General features: G+C 42.2%; 1 protein-coding gene across 2 annotated transcripts in view; it reads right to left on the bottom strand.

Annotated features, from left to right (window-relative positions):
* The window catches only part of EMC2 (ER membrane protein complex subunit 2), a 133,551-nt gene that overhangs the window by 55,813 nt on the left and 55,434 nt on the right, over window positions 1-22,304 (bottom strand). For both annotated transcript variants that reach the window (XM_077493175.1, XM_077493176.1), the window contains exons 5-6: window positions 10,055-10,140; window positions 5,892-5,949 (exon numbers count right to left, since the gene is read on the bottom strand). In XM_077493175.1, coding sequence (XP_077349301.1) covers window positions 5,892-5,949; window positions 10,055-10,140 — 144 coding nt within the window. The remainder of the gene's footprint in view (window positions 1-5,891; window positions 5,950-10,054; window positions 10,141-22,304) is intronic.

The raw sequence follows: 22,304 nt of genomic DNA, 5'->3' as shown, positions 1-22,304 counted from the left end.
GAAGTGACGTTTTTACATCGCTTCCGCCCTGCAATGGTATGGGGCCATCTTCCCCTCACTCATCTCCATGCCAAGCAGGGGAAAGGACCCGATTGCCTACGCCACTGCCAGTGGCTCTGGTAAGCGGCGGAGGGCACCGGAGCGCGGTGGGAGGGGGTGGTCCGTAAGTGTTTAAAGCTGGGTTTCCACATGTGCGGCCGCGGTTTCCAGCCAGGGGTCTGGTGTGTTCCTGTACACCGGTTCAGGCACAATTCAGGTCCGAATTTTTGCCTTAATCCGCACCCAAAAACGTACAGGACCCTTCTAGAATTCACAGCTTGGCCACCCTCGACATGTGTGAACCAGCTCCATCAAAAGCGGCTCACACTCGCATGTCAAGAGGTGAAAGCCGTATCCAAATCGCACATATGTGAACCCAGGCTAAGCAAACAGTTTTATGTAAATATGTTACATAGTTTCATACCTGGGATGCCAGTAATTTCACTTTCTGCTGCAGGCTAAAAACACTAAGCCATTGCCTTACATCTAACAGTGGAGTTGTAAGCCTGCTGTACTTGCTCCTTCATTTGGCTGCCTATCAGGTCCATCAGATAGACAGCTCAACCCCTAACTGAAGGATCACACACACACAGCAGGTTGATAACACTGCTGATAATTGCCAGGCAGTGGCTTAGCATTGTCAGCTTGCAACAACAAGTACTGTTACTGATAGGCTTTCCAAGTAAAAAGGTATTTATAGCAAGTACTAGACCTGCATAATTCTGCACAAAATGAGAATCACAATTAAATAAATAATAAATATCACGATTCTTGCGGTGCAACATCATCTTTCACATTATACAAAAAAACTGCTAACTTCACAGTTTTGTGTTTTTTTTGTTTTGTTTTTTATTATTAATTCATTAAAGTGTGATTTTTCCCACAAAATTGCATTTGAAAGACCGCTGCGCAAATAGTGGGTTGGGGGACCCAAGAAGAGGACTGGGGCTGCTCCATGCAATTGCAATGCACAGAGCAGGTAAGTAATGATGGGCTCAGGTGTATTCGGCTCAAACCCACCGGGAAGTTGTCACTGCACACTGCCAATCATAGGCAGCATGTGTATGTGCGGCTGCGGGCCGGGAAATGCCTCACTGCCTATGATTGGCGGTGTGCAGTAACGGCTTCCTGGCGAGTATGATCCGAACATGCCTCAGCCCATCATTACAGGCAAGTATTACACTTTTTTTTTCTCTATCTTTTAAAATAGCAAACACAACTTTACAAACGCTTTAAGAAAACTGCACACATTACGACACCAAAATGGGCTGAAAACATTTTTTTGGGCTGCACATATACTCAATAGAACTTCATTGTCAAACCGAGTCATTTTCTATATGTCTGGAGTTGTGTTTTAATTAATATAAAAAATAACCGTAATGCGAGACTGGTTTGTATGGAGAAATAATACAGCTAGTGATGACATTTCTAATTTGAAAAAGCAAAAATTGCTGCCAAAGAGCATAATTACTATGTATTTACAAGTTCAGTCATTGCCAGTATCCCATATGGAACGGTTAATGAATATTCAGCACCCTGTCTTGCACTTACGATGGGGCAACACAGTGGCATAGAAAGAAACAATCTCTTCATTCCCAAACTAGCCAAAACATATATTTTCATTCAAACTTGTATATGTCTAATCTCTATGTTTACAAGAGGGAAATATGTTGAGCTAGGGAAATAATTAGTTTTTTTCCCCCCATGAAAATCACGTTTGCGGTCTCATTTTCTGCCAACGCTTATTAATCTAAACCAACTATTGGGTGTGTAAGTGGATCATTTCAAACAGGACTCATTTCTGGCCTGTTGAAGTATGAAGGTAAACTGGATGCAAGTTAGTACTGGAAGCCTTTCAAGCTAAACTGATGGTCGTATGACTTAATAATAACTGTACTGAATAATATTAACAAATTAAGTTGTCTGATGGTGGGCCTATGGCATCTACGTTCTTGGTCCCCCTCTGTGGATCCTTTGACCTACCCTTGATATGTTCAGTACAAGCAAACCCGAGATACAATTTAAGGGACACAACCAACTGCCTCCTGGGGATTTCAGATGTACCTCCTCTTAAAGTGGAAGTTCAGCCAAAACCAAATCTAGCGGTAAACCTACTCACACCACATTCTAAGCCTAAACTATCTAGCCCTGTAAAAGAGAGATTGCTATACTTACCTATTCTGCAGCTGCTCCGGTCTGGTCCCACGCAGTGGCAGGGCTTCAGTGTGTGGGACCGCGCAGGAGAGGCAGCCAACAGAAGCCCCATAGTTACTCTATGGGTGACATCACTTCCCAGGCATTTCACAGCCGTTGACGACTTTCTCTCTGTACCCAGCAGCTGCCACTGGAGACCGGACGGGATTGGTTTCAGAAAAAGTAAGTATAGCGATTTTTTCTTTACAGGGTTAGATCATTTAGGTTTAGAATGTGGCTGAGAGTAGGTTAGCGTTAGATTTGGCTGAACTTCCACTTTAAGCATCCTACCAGACTACAGACCGCAACAATATAAACATATAAATAAAAAATAACAAAGAAAATAAAAACAACAAAAATAGGAAGACGCTCCAGCTGCACCAAAGGATCTCCATTGAATGTTTTTTGGTATAAAATATACAGTGAGGGATAAAAAAAGTATTTGATCCCCTGCTGATTTTGTACGTTTGCCCACTGACAAAGAAATCATCAGTCTATAAATTTAATGGTAGGTTTATTTTAAGACCCCTTTCACACCACACCGCTGATAGCATTGGCGGTAAAACGCCGCTATTTTTAGCGGCGTTTTACCGCCGGATTTGCGGCGCATTTCGGCCGCTAGCGGGGCGCTTTTACCCGCCGCTTGTGGCCACGAAAGGGTTAAAACCGCCAGCAATACGCTGCAATAGCGGCGTTTTGCCGGCGGCATTACAGCGCTGCCCCATTGATTTCAATGGGGAGCAGCGGTGGAGGAGCGGTAAACACACCGCTCCTTCACCGCTCCAAAGAAGCTGCTGGCAGGACTTTTTTCTGATGTCCTGCCAGCGCACCGCTGTAGTGTGAAAGCCCTCAGGGCTTTCAAACTGCACACAATGGTGCAGCTTCTTTAGGGCGGATTGCAGGCGCTATTTCTAACGCTATAGCGCCTGCAAAACGCCCTGGTGTGAAAGGGGTCTAACAGGGAGGGACAGAATAACAAGATATCCAGAAATGTAAACTTATCACCACAAGATGGCGCTGTGGATACAGATAGGTACAAGTGTGCCAATATCCTAAATATATTGCAAAATGTATTCAAGAGAAAGAGACGTGGACTTTAGAGGCACATCCATAGCTATCTTCATATTCTAGATAAAATTCAGAATAACTAATATATTTAGTGCTGACCCTCCCATATCAATTTACAGGTAGAGATGTTCTGAGATAACCAGATTATATATGCGAAGAAGTGGGATCGACTGGTTCATTGCAGTAATGTCTGGAAGAAATTCTTAAAAAAAGACAAAGAAATAAGAAAAAGACTGGGCAGGTAAGTTATTCTTCCAGAATGCATCTCAAAGTTTCGTTTTCAGTTTTGACGGTAGTGTAACTTTCCTTTTTGCACACAGTGGGGGGGAAGTTGGAACCTGCTGCATGTCTGGTTTTACTGAGGCTTGTGTGCCCTTGGGGATATTTCATCTCGCTTCCTGTAGCTTTATCACCAAGGAGTGAGATGCAAATTGCAATAAAAAAAAATTTTTTTGGAAAGAAAAAGGAGAACCCTTGCCAAATTTTATCACTGTCGTGTCTTTGCAAAGAATATTTTCCCCTAATATTTTAGTGAAACCCATTGTTTTTTGTGTGGCATGGTAGAAAGAAAGGGGGGACTTCTCCAATAGGGACAAAGCAATTTAAATCTGCCAAAATGTTCTAAACTTTTCCTACCCTACTAAAGAAGAAAAAAACTGAAGCTAATCTTCAAGATTTTTATGAGACAGCAATCTTTTACATTTGAAAATCTGTAATCTTCTAAAGAAATAGCACTGCAGTAGCTGCTTGGAATAAACGTAAACTGTAACGCCACGTTTTCTGAGAAACAAAAAACACATTCCCCTCTGGGTGATCTATGTACATTATAAGGATTACAAGGATTTTGACAAACTTTGTTGCAGATTTTTACCTTTTTTTATTCTGAAGAAATCCCTGTGTGTTTCTCTGTTCCTATGTTCAGAAGTGAGGCCAATGGGAGTGGTTTCTTAGTTATCAACCAGCTGTAGCACCTGCAGAGCACTTATGAGGAAAATTGCATGGCCTGCATGCCATTTCCCATTGGGAGCGTTTTACCAAAAATGACATTTGTGTTGCAGAAGATGCCTGAAATCTGACTTGTATCTTAGTGCAGACTTCTGGGAAAATCAGTGAGCCAATCACACAAGCAGGGAATTATGTTTCTGGTGGGTGTTCTGTACACATTCTGTGTACAGAACACCCAAGTAGCCATATTGCATTTCACAGAAAATTACAGAGCAGAAGATTGAAAAGGAAAGGTAATTTTTAATAACATTCAATGACAATATGACTTGTGTGCATGGATCACAGGAGTGCAATTCGTTCTGCACTCCTGTGACCTGTTTTTAGCTGACAGCGGGCCTCAGCCTGAAGTCGGCTGAAGTCTCAGAGCCGGTCCAGGCTCAGACAAGATCACGACAATGAAGTCGGGATCCCCCCCCCCCCCCACGTGCCTAGAATGGCACCCAGGTCAGCCTCTCAGCAAGCCACTGAGCTGGCCGCTCCCACCCCCTCCACAACCCATCGCTCCAGTGAGAGAGGAGGGGGCAGAACAGAAAGCTAGTGACTGAAAGTCACTAGCTCTCTGCTCAGGGAGCACGGAGAACAGAGCAGCGGTGTTAGATGGCTCGGTTCTCAGTGTTAGATCTGGTGGGGGAGCGATGCTGCATCCACCTAGGCAAATATGCTGCTAAAATTAAAAAAAAGTCCATTCTTCTCTTTTAATTGAAAGAATGTATAAAAGCATTACACAAGAAGAGAAAGGAAAGGTAGGAAGGTGTGTGTGTGTGAGGGGGGGGGGGGGGTACTTCTCTGACTCATTTAGCCAAATATGTAATGTAAGCTTGAGCTATTGGGGAATATACACATGCTTTTCTGAAAAAGCAGCGAAGATTAGTGAAACTTGTGTAAAAGAAATCGGAGTTCCACCTGCTGGTTGTAAATACGTCATTAAAAAATTTCTTTTTTGATATTCAATGATGTTCCAGCACATCCCTAAAAGTTAGTTATCCCCAGCAGGCTAAAGATAGAGGCTGCTGCTGCTCTGTGAGAATACCGGTCTATCTACAGAAATCTGACACAATCCCAGTCTATTTACAACTACATCTCTCCAAACAGCAACACTTACAATCGCTGTCACACTAAGGCTTAGAGACACTTTAAACGTAACATCTCGACAGCTTAAAGGTGAAAAGCCAGCACTAAAACAGCTACGTAATAACATGAAAATGCATTTTAATTAAGTCTAATCCTTGCAAATGAGAACATTACAGTGACATGAGCTCCAAACAAACTTCGCTTCCAAAGTTCTTTATAAAAACGAAGCACTGACAGCATGGGATACATAACTATTTCACCCTTTGCAAAGCTTTCTCAAGTGCCGAACTCCAACATTCTAGAAATAAAGTTGTTACAATATTAATTTTTTGTCCTTTCGTGGTATTTAGAGTGCAAGGAAAACAATGTCCAAGTTAATAACGAAAATAATTAAAAGAAATACATTTCCCTGTGGGGGAGCGAGAATGATTTGAAGCAATATTTTGTTAGCCAAGAGTTGTGCTCTCAGACGACTTCTCTCAAATTACCTATTACAGACGCAGTATTTGACTTACTGTGTTAGTTGGATCTTCTTGTAATATCCTGTCATATATCTGGAGAGCATCATCATACCTGTTCCAAGGAAAAAAAGTGAAAACTGCTTATGGAAAATTACTTTCAGAAAATCTACACACAACTAAACAAACCCAACGAGTCGGCATTAAAAAAAAAAAAAAAAAAAAAAAGGCAAATAAATGTTACATCTACCCAAAAATTATATTTTGAATCACGCTCTTTAGGAAGTGACTCACACAACTGCTTTTCTTAAAGTAAAACTGATTTGTCCATGAAGGCAAAGAAATACCTTTCACGCATGCTGTCCGTTTGTCCCGTTTTTCAGCCATCCGTTGTCAGATGAAAAAACGGACATCAATGCATCTCTTTGGAAAAACTGATGTAAATGGACGATCATCCATTTATATTAGTTTACATCCGCTACCATCTGTTTTTTTAAACCGATTAAAGCTCTTTTTCTTCCGTTAACAAAAAATAAAAAATAAAAAATATGGATCGGATGGAAAACAGACAAATGGTTCGTTTTTCATCCATCTTTAAAAAAAAAAAAAAAAAAGAAAAAAAGAAAGAAAAAAAGAAAAAAAAAAAGAAAAAAAAAAAAAAAAAACGGAATACTTCATCTGTTTTGATGTGACTGAACGGATGAAATGAACGGTCAGCATGTGTTAAACGGCCTAAAGCGTATGTCTAGTTGAAAAAAAAAGAAAAAAAATTCTGTACATCTTTGCTATGCATATACAGTTCCTCGTGTTCTATCTATCTCTTTAACTGCACTACAGTCCTAAGCATTGTTCATCAGACCTACCCAATTCTCCTCTTGCTGGACTACACAGCACACCCCTCTTATGTTATGGAGATGAGAAGTAAGGGGGAGGGCATAGTAGTCCAGCCACGAAGAACTCTGGCAGAGCTGAAGACACTGTATGGGACTTCAGACCAGCAGACACAGCAACGTTGGTTCTCTAACGAAGCTACCCAAAGTTAGGTGCTCACTGGATTACACTGGCACATCAACACACATTATGCTGCTCTTCCAGTGTTTTTAAAGGCATAAAACATGGGGAAATATGTATTGCAGAGCAGAACTACAAAGGATCCAAAATTGTGATCAGAACAGGAATAGAGGAGAAATCTTCCAACAGGGAATTTACCTTACTTTACAACAATTTCCTCTCACTTCAGGTGGGAGGAATGGGATGCAACATACAGGGGTTTTAGATCTTTCCTATTCTATGCAGATTAAGAAGTTATTACTTTAAATTTTCTTCAATGCTTTTCTATGACCCAGACGCTCAACGATAGGTTTAGGAATAAAACACAATGAAGTTGCAGAGTTTTTACAATTAAAGGTGAGAAATTTGACTATGCCAAAAAAGTTATTGAGGCTTGATTCACACCACATTTGTTACATTTAGCTTGTGTTGACGTGGCGAAGTGGACCTTTCTCTTTCACTAACATTCACATCAGCATCCAACCATGGGGAGGAACCTTTTTCTTAAAGGGGTGTTCCAGCAGGTAAATTTTTTTTTTTTTTTTTAAACGTCAGCAGCTAAAAAAATAAAATAAAAGAAGCTGCTGACTTTTAGGACACTTAGCTTTCCAGGGCGCCCACAATGTCGGCCGCCTGAGGCTGACCTGTCCCTCGGCTCTCGGGTCCCGGTGCCTCACTAAAGGGAAACCGGCAGTGGTGCCTTGCGGCTTCACTGCCCGTTTCCTACTGCGCATGGGATGCGATATGTTAGGAAACACACGGCGTCCCATTTCCTAGAAGACAACGCGAGGAGGAGAGAAAACCGAAGATCACTGCGGAGCAGGAAGAGGCAGATTAGGAAGACTGCCTAGCAACAGGGGTTTCTAGTAAGGTAAAAAAAAAAAAAAAAAAAAAAACTATCAAATTTTTATTTATTTTTTTAAGAATAATAATGCTGTTTTTTTTTTAGGGTGGCCCTCCACTTTAAGGGTTTAGGCTGTAGCTTTTAGGTAGCACCTGACAGTCCCAACCACATCCTGGAAAATGTAGGGCAATTTCCTTGTTATGTTAAATTCTTTTGTGGGGCAGGACAGAGGGAAAGGGGGACAATACCCATCCTAAGGACATTTTTCTTGTCATGTAATTGAGGTGGAAAGAGGAGACCACCTTAGGCAAAAGGAAGACGACTGAAATTACCACATTACCCAGTAAATGAGAACACAGGAAAGACAAAGAGGGATGCTGACCACATCCAGGCAATGTAGGGAAAATTTCCTTTTCACGTTTTTGGGCAAGACAGAGGGAAGAAGAACAATGTCCTCACTGAGATGGAAGGAGGAAGACTACCTTTGGCAAAAAGGAAGGTTTTGGTGTGAATGCTGCCTTTAGCCATGGGGACAGAGAACAGGCTTCAGAAGAAGGGTGGAAGGCAGAGCCCATGGATAGGACATGCAAACTTCTGCAATTCCTAGGGACCAGATGACCGAGAAGCCTGACAAGCATCCCCCACACAGACAAATCGAGGCACTTCTTAGGAAAAGGGCTTACTCCCCGACTTTCCAGATTGAGGGAGAGGAGGGAGGAGGCTGTCCTCATCTCCACCCCTGCCAGCCATGAAAGAATTTGCAGATGCCCTTGCTTCCATTGTAACCCTTCAGGAACCTGAGCGCTAGCACATGGGACTCCTATATAGGGCAAAAGCCCTGACTTATGGAAGTCATCTTGTGGCAGATCTTAAAGAAGCCAAAAGGTTGTTAGGGACTTAGCCTGATTCAAATACGCACTGCTCTTTGGGTCCATCGTATTTTCAATTTGTCCCAATGAAGTTCTAATTGCCGTTAGCTAGGAGACAGCCAAATATGGCTACAGATCTTTACGTCAATAAATGAAGATGCCTCACCAGAAACATTCCTTTTACAGTGAGAGCATAGTTTGATTTTCTTCCTTTTTGGGTTTAAAAATACAATATTTGTATGGGGGAGAGGGAGATTTATATATTTTTTATCTTAAGCGTTTAACCACTTCCCGCCCAACGAGGTCATCAAATTTTAGTGGGGATATCTGAATGATGCCTACAGCTACAGGCATCATTCAGATACCTTCTTTTAGAGCCAGCAATTCCCACCATAAGTTCAGTGGCTTGATTATTCTTACAGGCAGTGGAAAAGGACGTCCCACCCCCTCCGGTGGTTCTCCCTGGACGTCTCTATGATCTTTCGAAGGCCAGGCACGATATATTATGACATCAAGCCCGGCCTCCGGATTTGAAAAAATGACACCGCCTCAGCTGGATCTTTTTTTTTTTTTTTTTTTTTTTTTTAAACATCTTTCACATTATGCAAAACATTTGGGCTAACTTTAATGTTTTTGTTTTAATGCATGAAACTAACCCCCCCCCCCCCCCCCAAAAAAAAAAAAACACACATTTTAAAAATTACTGTGCAAATACCCTGCAAGATAAAAAGTTGCAGTGACCCCCAATTTATTTCCATGGGTCTCTACTAAAAAAATATATATATTTATTTATAAATATAAATATTTATTTATTATATAATTGGCCTGGGTAGCAAGTGGTTAAAATCATATATGAATTGAAGTAAAACTGAAGCAAGTGGGGTGTTATTTAAAGGCCAACTAAAAGAATTGAAAAAAGCTGATGTGGGGATCGTAACATTGTTATTTTTTGCACACTTGGGCAATGATCCATTGTGACACAACCACAACAAGAGAGGGAGGGAGCAGACAAAAAGAATGCGGTTTATGGAGAGAATCTGAGATTTGTTTGCATTTACAATACTGCATTATGAGCTTTGCAGAAAAGTCAGTAAAAACTATTTTCGTTTTCTGTTAAGGGCCAAATACATTACCTATGCACTCCTGGAACCATAATAGCAATTACTATTGAATGTTAAAATGTTTCATGAATTCTATTACAACCTATATTTAATGAATAGATCCTACACCGACAGCAGTTATTTCAATTTCATATTGCACTGTAGAGCTAGTTTAGTATTAAAATCTATATTAGAATCTTTATTTAAAAAATATTTATGGTATAAATTATCAGACCACAGATTTCAACAGCATCCAAGTGAATTAACTCTACTGTTGAACTGATTAAAGTATACTGAGAAGACACAACACAATACTAGAGGAAAACATTTCAACATATATGGCATCAATTATTTTACCTTTCCATGGCTTCAAATCTCATGCCAGTTAGTTTCTTCACTCTGTGGCTGCCAGGAAACTGCCGCCGTAATTCTTGCAGACAGGACTTCAAACAAAGAGAATAGGCAGACATTAATGGTTAACATCAAAAGCTGACTTCCTCTAAACCAAGCAGTTTTACCTTAAATGTACCCCCTGCATTACGGTAATAAGCATCCCGATAACTGTTCCCCCCACCCCATCCCTAAACACTTACCTGACTCCTCAGACTGATCCAGCTCTGTTCCAGCTGCAGCACCACTCCCATCTTCCTAGATTCACAGGAGACTCAGAGCACAAGGGGCCATAAGCTCCTGCTGTTAAACTCTTGTGATGAGTGAGTGGAGGCATGGCTTACCAGACACTGTGTGTGGTCATGGACGCACACAGCTTGGCTCAGGAGCATGCTCACTCCTTTAGTACACAGCTTGCTGAGGGGGCACCTGGAGGAAGGCGTGTAGAGCACCGGCGGGGGACTCCAGTAGAGGAGGTTAGAGACTACTCTGTGCAATGGCATTCCACAGACAAGGTAAGTAGAACATCTTTTTTATTTTAATTTAAAAAATAAAGCTTTATCATCTAATTCTCCCAAAATTGATAATTTAGTACAGCAAGGTCTGCCGCCATGACAAATAACATGGCATCTTCTTGTATCTCAAGGAGACTTCATTGGCAAGATATCCCCAACAAAAATCCCACTTCCTTCTGACTACTGCTACCACTGGGAAGGGCAAATGGTGGTGTCACACATGCTAAATTTAAGAAGAAAACAAGGTAGTCCTTAAACAATACAGTGACACTCTTGTTGAGATTGGCAGCCAAGAATAGAGATACTACTGTGAGAAATGCAACCATGCCAGGAGCTTTTAGCGCTGCCACACTTTGAATTAGGCCCCTTTCACTCTGAGGTGGGAGGCACGTCTGCGGTAAAGCGGCGCTATTTTTAGTGGCGATTTACAGTCGGATTTGTGGCGCCATTCGGCCGCTAGCGGCTGAGAAAGGGTTGAAAACCACCGTAAAGTGCCTCTACAGAGGCAGTATAGTCACAGTGCCCCATTGATTTTAATGGGCAGGAGCGGTGTATACACTGCTCCAAAGATGCTGCTTAGCAGGACTTTTTTTTACCTTCCTGCTAGAGCACCACTCCAGTATGAAAGCCCTCGGGGCTTTCACACTGGAGACACAGCAGCAGCAGCTGTTTCAGGGCGCTCTGCAGGAGCTATTTTTAGCGCTGTAGCGCCTGCAAAGCGCCCCAGTGTGAAAGGGGTCTGACAGTTGCGAAGTCATGCAACACTGTACCCATATGACATTTTAATCATTTTTTTTTTTTTTAGACAGATAGAGCTTTCTATTGAAAGTATTTAACCCCTGGGTTTTTTATTTTTGCTAAACAAGTGAAAAAAAAAAAAAAAAAAAACACAGAAAATTTTGAAAGAAAATAAACATTTGACCATAAAGGTGGTAAAGTATTTGGCAGCATTGATGGGCGCCGATGAAGCTTTTGAGAGCCGATTATGACAGTTAATGTGAAATTATCCAAAGGGGCAAAAGATTCTTGTGTAATTAGCATGGTATTGTGCGGGGCTCGGAAATGAAAGAATATATTTACAATAACCGAATACATTTACACTACCAAAGTTGTATTCTGTCTTACGAGAATTTTTGTAACGTTAGCCTAAAAAAAGAAAAAAAAAAAGAACAATCACAATCACTTGTCTGAGATTCCTAAAGTGTGTACTAGGGATTACTCTCCATGTGGAGGTAGTCTCTCTACAATGGTACCCCCACCTGCTGAGTCAAATCTACAACTTGCAATACTCGCACCCCCTGCTGATTGGGGACTTCAAGCTTTTACTAAGTGGCATGTCTGACTGCTGCAGATGCGTCCACACAAACAGCAATGTCCTGTGGAGGAGTGGTCTTTGCAGGCAAAGCAACTTACCCATACATCGCTGCCCACCCAGCTGACAGACGCTGTGAATGTTCTGTACATTGGGGGAGTCTGTCAGCAAGTCACAGTCAATGATTCATGGCTGGGACCAGTTGAACGACTGTGTACACAGCCCAGAGCCATGTGTTCACAAGCAGAGTAAACAATCTCTCTGGTTCTTATCCCTGCAAAGCAGGGATAAGACACAAAGAGCTCTTTAGTAAAAAGCAGAATAGTTAGGTACACATTTAACCCCTTCATCACTCTAGATGTCAACTCCCTCCCAGCCAGTGTGACTATTAGTACAGTGACAGTGTATAGTATTACGCACAGGTGATCTTAGTCCCCCCCCAATATAACCAAAGTTTGTAGACACTATAACTGTCACGCAATCCAATCAATATATACTTATTGGATTTTTTGATTTTTGCTAATACCAGTTAAAGTAGCTCAGTGCCAAATAGCAACAAATGTCCTGGTCATGAAGGGTGTAAAACCTTCTGGTGCTCAAGCTTAGCAAAGTTACACAGAAAACTTCTATATAAAAGTTACCGTAATAGGCAAAGCAATTTCATCTCTCACCAAATGGTTTGAGAATGGAGTTCACAGTACAGCAGTGGTTGTAAGAACTTTTTATTTACACATGTCTGTCACAATCACACGGTGCTCCCACATTTCTCATTCCTTACAAATGTTGACAGTCCCCCGGAGAGGCTGGAAATTGCTAAAAACTTTTGGGGTTTCCAGCGACTTGAAACATTTGGACATTTTTTTTTTTTTCAAGCTAAACAGTTCTATGACATTTTTGGACACAGAACAGAAAATCTTTACTCACGATGATGAAAAAAGAAAATTATAAATATGCACAACATAACCACACAAATTTAAACAAATATTCTGAAGCATATGCAGATGTACAAGAGAGCGGAGCTGAGAACATGTGGAAGAAAGTGAAGCACTTACATAATATTTCAGCTGCAGTGTCGGTTGAATATGGAACGCACCATGTGTCAGAATATGGTCAGGTTGGCAACACTTTCAAAAATAAACAAGGTTCAAAAATACTCTGATCTGTAGCAATGGCAGACCCGCAAGTCATTCTTTCAGCAGAAAAATAAATCGTCAGTACATGAAACATATACAGGAATAAAATTTATGCCAGAGATCTCAGACAGCCTGCGACAATCTGGGAGGCACTGAATTCTCCAAATGTCCCTACCAGAGAATAAATCGGGTTTGGTTTAATTCTTTGTTGAATAGTGCGCTCTTTGAAACCTCCATGAGCCAACCTAGAATGTCTCTATTAACACTCTTCATGAGACAATCAATTCAAATTGCTCTGAATTTAAAAAGTGAAGGATTATGCAGCCACCTTTAGGTGTTTGGATGCTGGCAAAAAATAAAGACAAAGAGACAAGAAATCCCTTCCTAGAAATAACCCTCCCCAGTTAAGAAAGACTTTAGTTTTTGTAGTAGGCCAAGAACCACGCAGGAAGAGGGGTGGGGTTATTGTGCCCTGTGATGTACTCCAAGAAAAGGACTATTTCCAACATAATCCCATTTTCTTTATCATACATCCCAGGACACATATCTTCAAATCCATTACACGCCAAAACCGGTTAGAACCTCATGCAGCAGCGTGCAAACCTCGCCACCCAAAAGGAAGCACCCCCAGTGGCTTTAACATTCAGATGCTAAAAGTTTGTAAAAGTATGAACCGAAGACCAAGTAGCAGCTTAAAAGCTTTACCTATCGAATAAGCCAAGAACCAATAACACTTTTGGTAGATTGTGCCCTCACCAGAAACAGTGGAACTTCGCCCTTCGGCCATAAGCTTGATCAAGAAGCTGATGGCTCTAGAATGGTTGATGTGGAAGCTGTGTAACCCTTCCTTGGGCCTTCAAGAAGCTAAATGAGGTAAACTGACAAGGCACAGCAGTTAATTTCAGATACCAACTGACAGAATGAACAGCAGCCAATGGATGAAGAATATTTTCCCCTAGAGTCTTGGACTTGGGACACTGAGAAGTCAACACAACATTCTGGATGATATAAAAATGAAGAAAAACACCTTTGGCAGGAAGGACAGCTGAGTCCAAAGTTCCACCTTGTCTCTATGAAATCAAGAATGGTTTCTTACAGGAAAGAGCAGCCAATTATTAGGACTCCCTAACCTAAAGTAGTGGCAACCAGAAAAATGACTTTCCTACTCAGAAAAACCAAAGGAATACCCCAAATAGGGTCAATGAAGATTTCTGCAAAAACAGAATATCAAATTGAGGTTCCAGAGAGTAACTGGAGTCAACCAGTGGAACAATACTCATAACATCTTGCACAAGGTACGCACCAAACAGTGTGGAGAAATTGTACTCAAGACCAAAATCTGACTATCTCCAAATTAGAGGAAAGCCAGGATGCGACGCACAACATAGCAACGAAAAAGAAAACTCTGAGCTTCATAACATCCTCTGAAAAAATAAAAAAATAAAATCATACACGAAGTTTCATTCCTCGCCTTTAAAAGGCTAGCAGTGACCGTATCAGCGTACTCTGTCTGGTTCGTCTGCTGACAGATTCACTTTGTCCAAGTACCATTCTCCTGGGCCGGGCTGTTGCAATCATAGTCAATAGGATGCCTGCCAACGGAATTCTTCGAAACAGAACAGGAAGAAGTTGTATTAGGTAGACAGGTGTAAATCAGAGAACTGATCTCACAGCATCACCAGAGCATCCACAGCAAATGCTTGTAAAACTATGGTCCTGGCTATGAACCTGTCCAGTTATGCATTGAATCTGAATTGATGCTAAAATATCCAGATCGGGAGCATCTTACCTGTGGCAGAGCTCCTCAAACACCTCTGGGCAAAGAGACCAATAGCCCAAAATCAATTGTTGAGGACTGAGAAAAGTCCACCTGCCATTTTTTCACGCCTGGGATCTGGACAGCCGACAGAGTAGGAACATGAAGTTCCGACCAAGATGGGATAAGAGCAATTTCCTTTTGAATCGCCCAACTTTTTTTGCCTCATTGACTGAATCATTACAAGGAGGCCCTTCAGATGCACTGACCACTGCAGCAGGGCAAGGGAAATCACCATCAATTCCAGAATGCTGATGGGTAACAACCTCTTCTGCAGAGACCAAGTGCCCTGAACCAAGAGATTGCCTGGAACTCCTGCCCAGCCCATCAGGCTGTAGTCCATCATCAGGGACCCTCCAGGAAAGAGGGAGAAAATGTCCTTGTTCTGAAATCCCAGAGGATGTTCACCAGTCCAGAGTCTCATTCTGGGGTGCAACTTCACTGGTGAATCCAACCACTGTGTCACAACATTCCCTTAGAGGGCAATAGAATGAAACTGGGCATTAGGAACTGTCTCAAAAAGAGACTACCATCTTTCCAAAAATTCTCAGGCAAAGCCAAACTGAGGGCTGCATCAGTGTATGGAACCCACATGAGCTTGCAAAACAAGGCATTGGTCTCGAGTGAGAAAAACACATAAGACTAAATCCTTGTTCTCTCTAGAATCAAGGCTCTTGTTGAGATAGGGAACCACCAAATCCACCCAAGGAATGCTCAATTTCTCAGCGAAATCACTTTCTATGGGGTATTGCTGAGAAAATCTTTTTTTTTTTTTTATAAAATCGTTTTTATTGAATTTTCATCAGCACAACAATTGCCCACGTAGGGGCCAAACAGTACCCACGCAGGGGCAAACCTTTAAATGCGGCAACAGGCCACATAGGAACACAGTCTCTTAACATATGGTCTGTCACTTATGCAGCAACGGCCGCATCAGGACAGGTCAAAACAATACAACGTTAACTAGCTAACCCCCAATGTGGGGAGAGGTTATTGCAGGAGGTGTTGTGCTAAGTGTTATACGTACAGAATAAAATAGCATAGGAGTATTTGGGCAGCCTAACAGCCCACTATGACCTCAATGAAGGATTATGGGTCAATCACTACATCGGTTGCCGTAGTGGTATCATCCAACCAACAGGTCCACACCTTGTCAAACTTTTGTGGGCAACCCCAGCTCGAGTAGGTGGCCTTATAAAGGGGCAAACTAGCGTTCACCAGGTTCTTCCAAAATTTGATAGAAGGGGGGGACGATTGCTTCCAGGTCATGACGATGGCCTTTCGTGCATAGTACAATAACAACGATATAAGCGTTTTCCTAGCTCTGAGGATCGACATTTGTTCCACGAGCCCCAGCAGACAGTATTTAGGGTCACAAGGGATACTGATCTTAGTAGTCCTGCCTATCACCAGGAGAACCTCCTTCCAGTAGCATTCAATCGCTGGACAAGTCCAGAAAATGTGAAGGAAGTCTCCTGGCCGATAGGAGCATCGCCAGTATGCTGAAGAATGCGTCAGCGACATCTGATGTAATCTGTGAGGCGTGTAATGGGTTCTATGAACAATTTTGTATTGGACCAATTTGTCCCTGGCTGATAGCAAAGGGGAGAATGGAAAATCCCAAACCTCCCTCCAGTCATCGTCATCCAACTCCGGTATGTCCTCCACCCATTTCCTGCGGAGGGAGGAGAACTCGGGGACGGCTGCAACCAGCAGGGACCTATAAATGTGAGACATGGGCTTCTCCAGGTCCTCAACCCGAAGGATGGATTCAAGCTCAGAGTATTCTAGCACGACCGGTTGACTTAAAAATTGACATCGATATGCATGTGCTATTTGGAGATAACGAAAAATGGCCCACGCAGGCACATTAAATTTAGTGCGTAGTATATGAAAAGGAGTAAGTTCCCCGTTAGTGATGACATGAGAAAATCTTTTTAATGGAACAAACACCTCGTCAGAGTGAGCCCAATCTCATGTACAAAACATTCTTTAAATAAGGATGTACACAAAAGGTCTGAGCGTGTTGTGGTAGATGTCTCGATCCAAATCCTTTAGCTTTGGAGTAGAGGATTATTGGAAGTTTTAAATTGGTCCGGACCACTTTCCCAAGAAAAGTCAGAAAGGCCTTCTGGGTCTGAGACAAAAAATGACCCTGGGGTTCCTCCAAAGAAGATTTCTTAAATGACGATTCTTCCATATCCCTTCAAGGGACTAGACTCCCAATCCCGGATAACCTCAGTGGACCTATATAGCACCCTGCTGGTCCATAAGACAATACATCATTCCACAAGGTCCAGTGCGGTACACCAATGTTACAGGCTGAACCCGCGTATCATTCCTCTGTGCATAGTAAAGCAGAGGCCATGGATCCAGAAAAGCTAGTCTCCTAAACCTCAATGAAACCGTTGAGCAGCTAGCTAATTTTATTATGCAGAGCTTGCACAGACATGACCATCACCTAAGACACTAGCAAATAAGCTGAAGTCTTACCTAGCTGGGAGGGGATTTTCTATCATTTTTGGCAGTGTCCAATCACCTGAAGGTAGCTACATAACCCTACCACAATGGATATGAAGATCCCCCGAGTCCTGGAATGTACAATAAAGTAATCTACCTTTTGTGTTGAATTCCACCTTTAAAGCGGAACTCCAGGAAACCTAAAAATTCTCTGTCCATACTGCAAGGCTTGACTGTTCATTTAGGCCTAGGGGGCAGCAGGAATGATTACCCAATCTGCTTCTACAGGCTCCCCAGCATGGCAACACAAGTCCCTACAGCCTTCTCCCCTACAATCTGGCAGCCTGAGATCCTGACATCATAAAGACTGATAAAGGGAAATTAGCCCTGCATTGGACATGACAAGGTCAGGAAAGATTCCACTGCTGGAGCATGGGGGAGCACAGTGTGCCAGGGAAGGGAGGAGGATCGGATAAATAAAACTGCTTTTACCATTCCCTAGACTAAATGAGCATTTAATCTTTGTAGTGTGGGCAAAGTCCAAATGCAACTAAGAATTTTCAGGCTTCCCAGAGATCAGCTTTAAGTGCAAGTAAACCCCAACAATGAAAAAGTCTCATATTATATTTGTATTCTTTTGGTTACATTTCATGGGCCTAGGAACACCTGTGACTTCAGCCTAATAGATGTATATCTCCATAGAGAGATACAGGGAACTGCTGCCCTTTGACTGCTAGTCTCATGAAATCTGGAGCAAGATTTAGTTTTGTCACTACTATGGCTGCCCATTGTTCTCCTTGCTGGAGAGGAAGCTTTACTTTTTTCACTAAAACAAATGTGCTCACTTGACAATGCGAATGACTGATTAGTGTATCGGCCTTCTGCTAGTACCATGTTATCGCTGTGACCAATCACGGGCAGATCACATGACAATTGTACGCAACTGATGGATTCTTTTCATGCTATTCATTGTGCACAATTCTGTTGCTAGCTGTGATTTGTCACAGTGATCACATGGTACAGACTGGGTCAATAACAGCCCATCTGTACATCATGTGATTAGCCGTCAATGACAGCTAATCGCAATAGTAAACAATGAATCAATTTCATTCTTTAAAAATGGTTGCTTATGTCAGTGAACTTCACAAGTATAAGCAATCAGAAATGTAGCAGAATACAGTTTGGCCTAAATTCATGAAGAAAGATTTTTTTATTTGTAAAATTTTATAACGAATAATGAATTTAATAAAAGAAAATGGCTTTTTTATTTTCAAAATGTTGAATCTTTTTTCATTTAGAAAAAAAAGAAAGAACCCATTGGTGATTAGATACCGCCAAAAGAAAGCGCTCTTTTTGTGTGAAAAAAAAAAAAGACAAATTTTATATGGGTACGGTACGGTACGGTGTTGCAGTTTTGGATGACTGTGCAATTGTCAAAGTGCGACCTCGCCGACTGCTGGAAATTGGCCTGGGCAAGAAGGGGGTGCAAGTGTCTGATATTGAAGTGGTTAAATATACCGGTACATGTCCCCTGGAATAGCTCATGAGAGCAAAACACAAACATCTATAGGGATACCTGCTTTCCCAAACCCAAAAAACAAAACAAAAAACATACATATCCTGCCTGCTTCTCAACACCGCACCTCATATCGCTCTATTGTACATGTTCCCAGACAATCTAAAAACTGCATGTGCTGTACAGGAATGGTGATTACGGCTTCTGGCACTGAATGAACTAAATATGAGAAGCAGCACAATTTTATTTTTTTTATTACAAAGCTGTATGTATTCTTTTATGTAGCAAATTGTTTCTCCATGTTCTTTCATATAGGAGTTTTATGGAAACTAATTTTTAACAAATGTGCATCAATGTACACCAAGTTACAAAAGCAAATGTATCTCCCATTTTAATGCCACCTCACTGGTGTGCAAATCTACAAACTCTCTACTTTTAAAGAGGTTTAAAACCCAACCCCAGCTTAAAGAATAAGTTTACTTTGAAAGTGCACTTCTACTTTTTACCCCCTCTGCTGACCGAACAGATCCTTCCCCCTTCCACAGATACTTGTTGAGATCCAACAATCGCAGCCTCCAGTGTTTGTTGAAATCCAGTGCTGCAAGTCCTCTCCCTCTGGGGTTGCCTGCGCAATACAGCCACAATCTACTTTGCAGGTGTGACCAAGGAGAAAGGACTTTCAGCGCTATACATAAACAAAAATCAGAAGCTGCGGAAAACAGATCTTAGCAAGTATGCATCTGCGCAGGGGGAGAGCAGGATCTGTAAGGTTACAGATATGGGGGGGGGGGGGGGGGGTGGCAAAAGTGCACTTGTTTTCAAATTGCAATTATTCTTTAAAGAGGAGGTCCAGCCTGAGCGAAAAAAAATTTTTTTAAGTCAGCAGCTAAAAATACTGTAGCTGCTGACTTTTAATATTGGGGCACTTACCTGTCCAGGGAGCCCGCAATGTCGGCACCCCAGTCCATCTCCGGACCCAGTGCTGCCATCGACATTCCTGGTAAGAGAACCCGGCAGTGAGGCCTTTTGACTTCCCAGCTGTTTCCATATGTGCTAAGCACGCTGCACTATTTGCCCCTGAGGCAGGGAAGGAGGAGGTGGGCCGAACTTCCAGGAGATTGGGCCGCGGCCCCATCCCCAGAGGTCAGGAAGGGGACCTGTCAAAAATACGTCCCTGTTCCCCCCTGAAAGGTGCCAAATTATTTTTTCACTTACCTGTAAAATCAATTTCTTGGAGTACATCACATGACACAGAGCAGGCTATAATCATGACCACCTGGGTTATGTGCTACCTATAGGTGAATGGACACTGGCAGAAACAGACAGGAAGTCCTCCCCTATATAACCCCTCCCATACAGGAAGTACTTCAGTTTTGTAGCAAGCAATGAAATCCCAAAAGAGAGGAGGAACCTCTGTCCGGTAAGGTATTCTAAGAAATAGATTTTACAGATAAGGAGAAAAAAAATATAAAACATTTCTTTATTGTACATCAAGGGACACAGAGCAAGCTATAATCAAGACCAATGCACTTGAGGGGAGGGAGACACAGACAAAAAACACTTAGCAATCGTAAGGAACCTACTCTGTTACCTGTAACATGCTAAGCCCTTTCTTCTGCAGCTCCCACATCTACTTGGTAAAACTCTGGATGTACACACTGAAAATACAGATCCAAGCCATGAACACTCAATCGTGGATAGCCGAAGAGGCTACCACACGCCTAGCCTACCCTCTTCGAGGACCCTTTGGCAGTCAAACGATGAATCTCACTGCCCGATTGCTTCCGATGACCCCAACCCCTTCATGCCCAAGGGTAAAACAAATATTAATGCCCAAGCACAGTTTTGCAACTTTGATGTGTTATTTAAATCATACATGTCATCACAAGTACTTTGTGCTTCCAGGTGGATTATAACTTGTTTTTTTCAGGACAAATTGGGCTTTATCTGGTAGTAAATGGTAACGGATCTCGCCTTCTTTTTTTATCATCAAGAGAAAACTAGCCCAAAATAGTGTAAAAAAAAAAAAATATTTCACACACCAAGCATAGCCGTTAGTGGTAAAGTGCCGTTCGTTTTAGCGGTGCTTTACCGCTGTTTAATCAACGATTTTCACCCCCAAGCAGGGCGCTTTTAACCCCCAATACAGGGATTTAAAAATCCTGTGTTGTGGCACTTCCAAAGCGCCACAACACAGCTCCCAACCCGCTCCAAAGGTCTTTTCTGTTTTCAGTCGCTATCTCTAGTGCTAAAATGCCTGAAAACTGCCTCAGTGTGAGATGGGTCTAAATTTAAAAATGTTTTATTTTATTTTTTTTAAATGCTGCCCAAAATAAACTGACCCTGACCTTTGACCCTTACTTGACCCATACAGTAACCCTGGCACTGACCTAGATTAATCCTTGATCTAGTTATTTTTTCTTAATTTAATTGTTATTTACACACACACACACACACACACTTTCTTCTCCCTGCAAGGAGAGAGAAAGATAAAATTCATCTTTCCTCTCCATTCACAGAGACAGAAACACAGGGGCGGGCTTCACAGTGACTGGTCACTGTGGTAGCCAATCAAAGGCTATCACAGCAATCAAATTACCCAGAATCGGGGCCCCAGCTCCCATTACAAAGACGGAACCACAACAAAAAGCCCAGTCCAGTCCAGTGAGGCCAAATATATGTGTTATGTTGGCACAAAGGGGTTAAATAGGACCTGACAGTGCAATCACCATCCAAGGTATGAAGAACTTTTTCTACTGGAGACAACGTCCTGAATCAAATGAAAAAACTTGAAACCACTTTCGGCAAAAAAGACTGGTGAGGGCTTAACACCACTTGTTATTGTGAAGGACCAAAGATGGCTTCCAACAAAAAGAGAAGCCAATTCCAACACCCTTCTTACCAAAGTAATCGCAACCACTTGTGAGTCAATAGGACTAATGGAAATTCACAAATCGATTCAAAAAGGTGGTTTCTGTAAGACAGACAGACCCAGATTCAAATCCCAAAGAATACACGGGGAACTCAACAGGTGTCAACCCATGACCAAAGGTACGGCCCGGATACAGAGAAGTATTAGCCATCAGGATACAAGCTTAGGGGGGTACACATGGCTTCCCAAACCAGAGCATACAAGGGGAAATGAGTTTCATGAAGCATAATCCATAATGTGAGTACACCTACTGACCCAAGTTACCGACAAGGAGGAGGACCCCCCTGGCAGGCCCAATTTTTTTTTTAAAGTGACCCTTCTACTAAAACTTACCAATTTTGCTGCAGCATCCCGTTTAAAAAAAAACAGAGATCCAATCTTCACCCATCACGGCGGGCTTAGTCACTCAGGATCTCCCCCGTTTTCTGTTCCGGAGTCCACTGCCTTGGACTTGTATAGCACCCTGCCCTGAAGCTTCCTTGGTCTGCGCTAACTGCCCAAGGTTAGGCAACGCAAGGTTAGGCACCAAAATG

Source organism: Lithobates pipiens, unplaced genomic scaffold (genome assembly GCF_037356315.1).
Source record: "Lithobates pipiens isolate NorthernLeopardFrog02 unplaced genomic scaffold, aLitPip1_a1.2 Scaffold_19, whole genome shotgun sequence".
In the NCBI taxonomy this organism is placed as follows: Eukaryota; Metazoa; Chordata; class Amphibia; order Anura; family Ranidae; genus Lithobates; species Lithobates pipiens.
The sequence above is the reverse complement of the archived record's forward strand: the minus strand, read 5'-3'. Positions and strand labels throughout refer to the sequence as shown.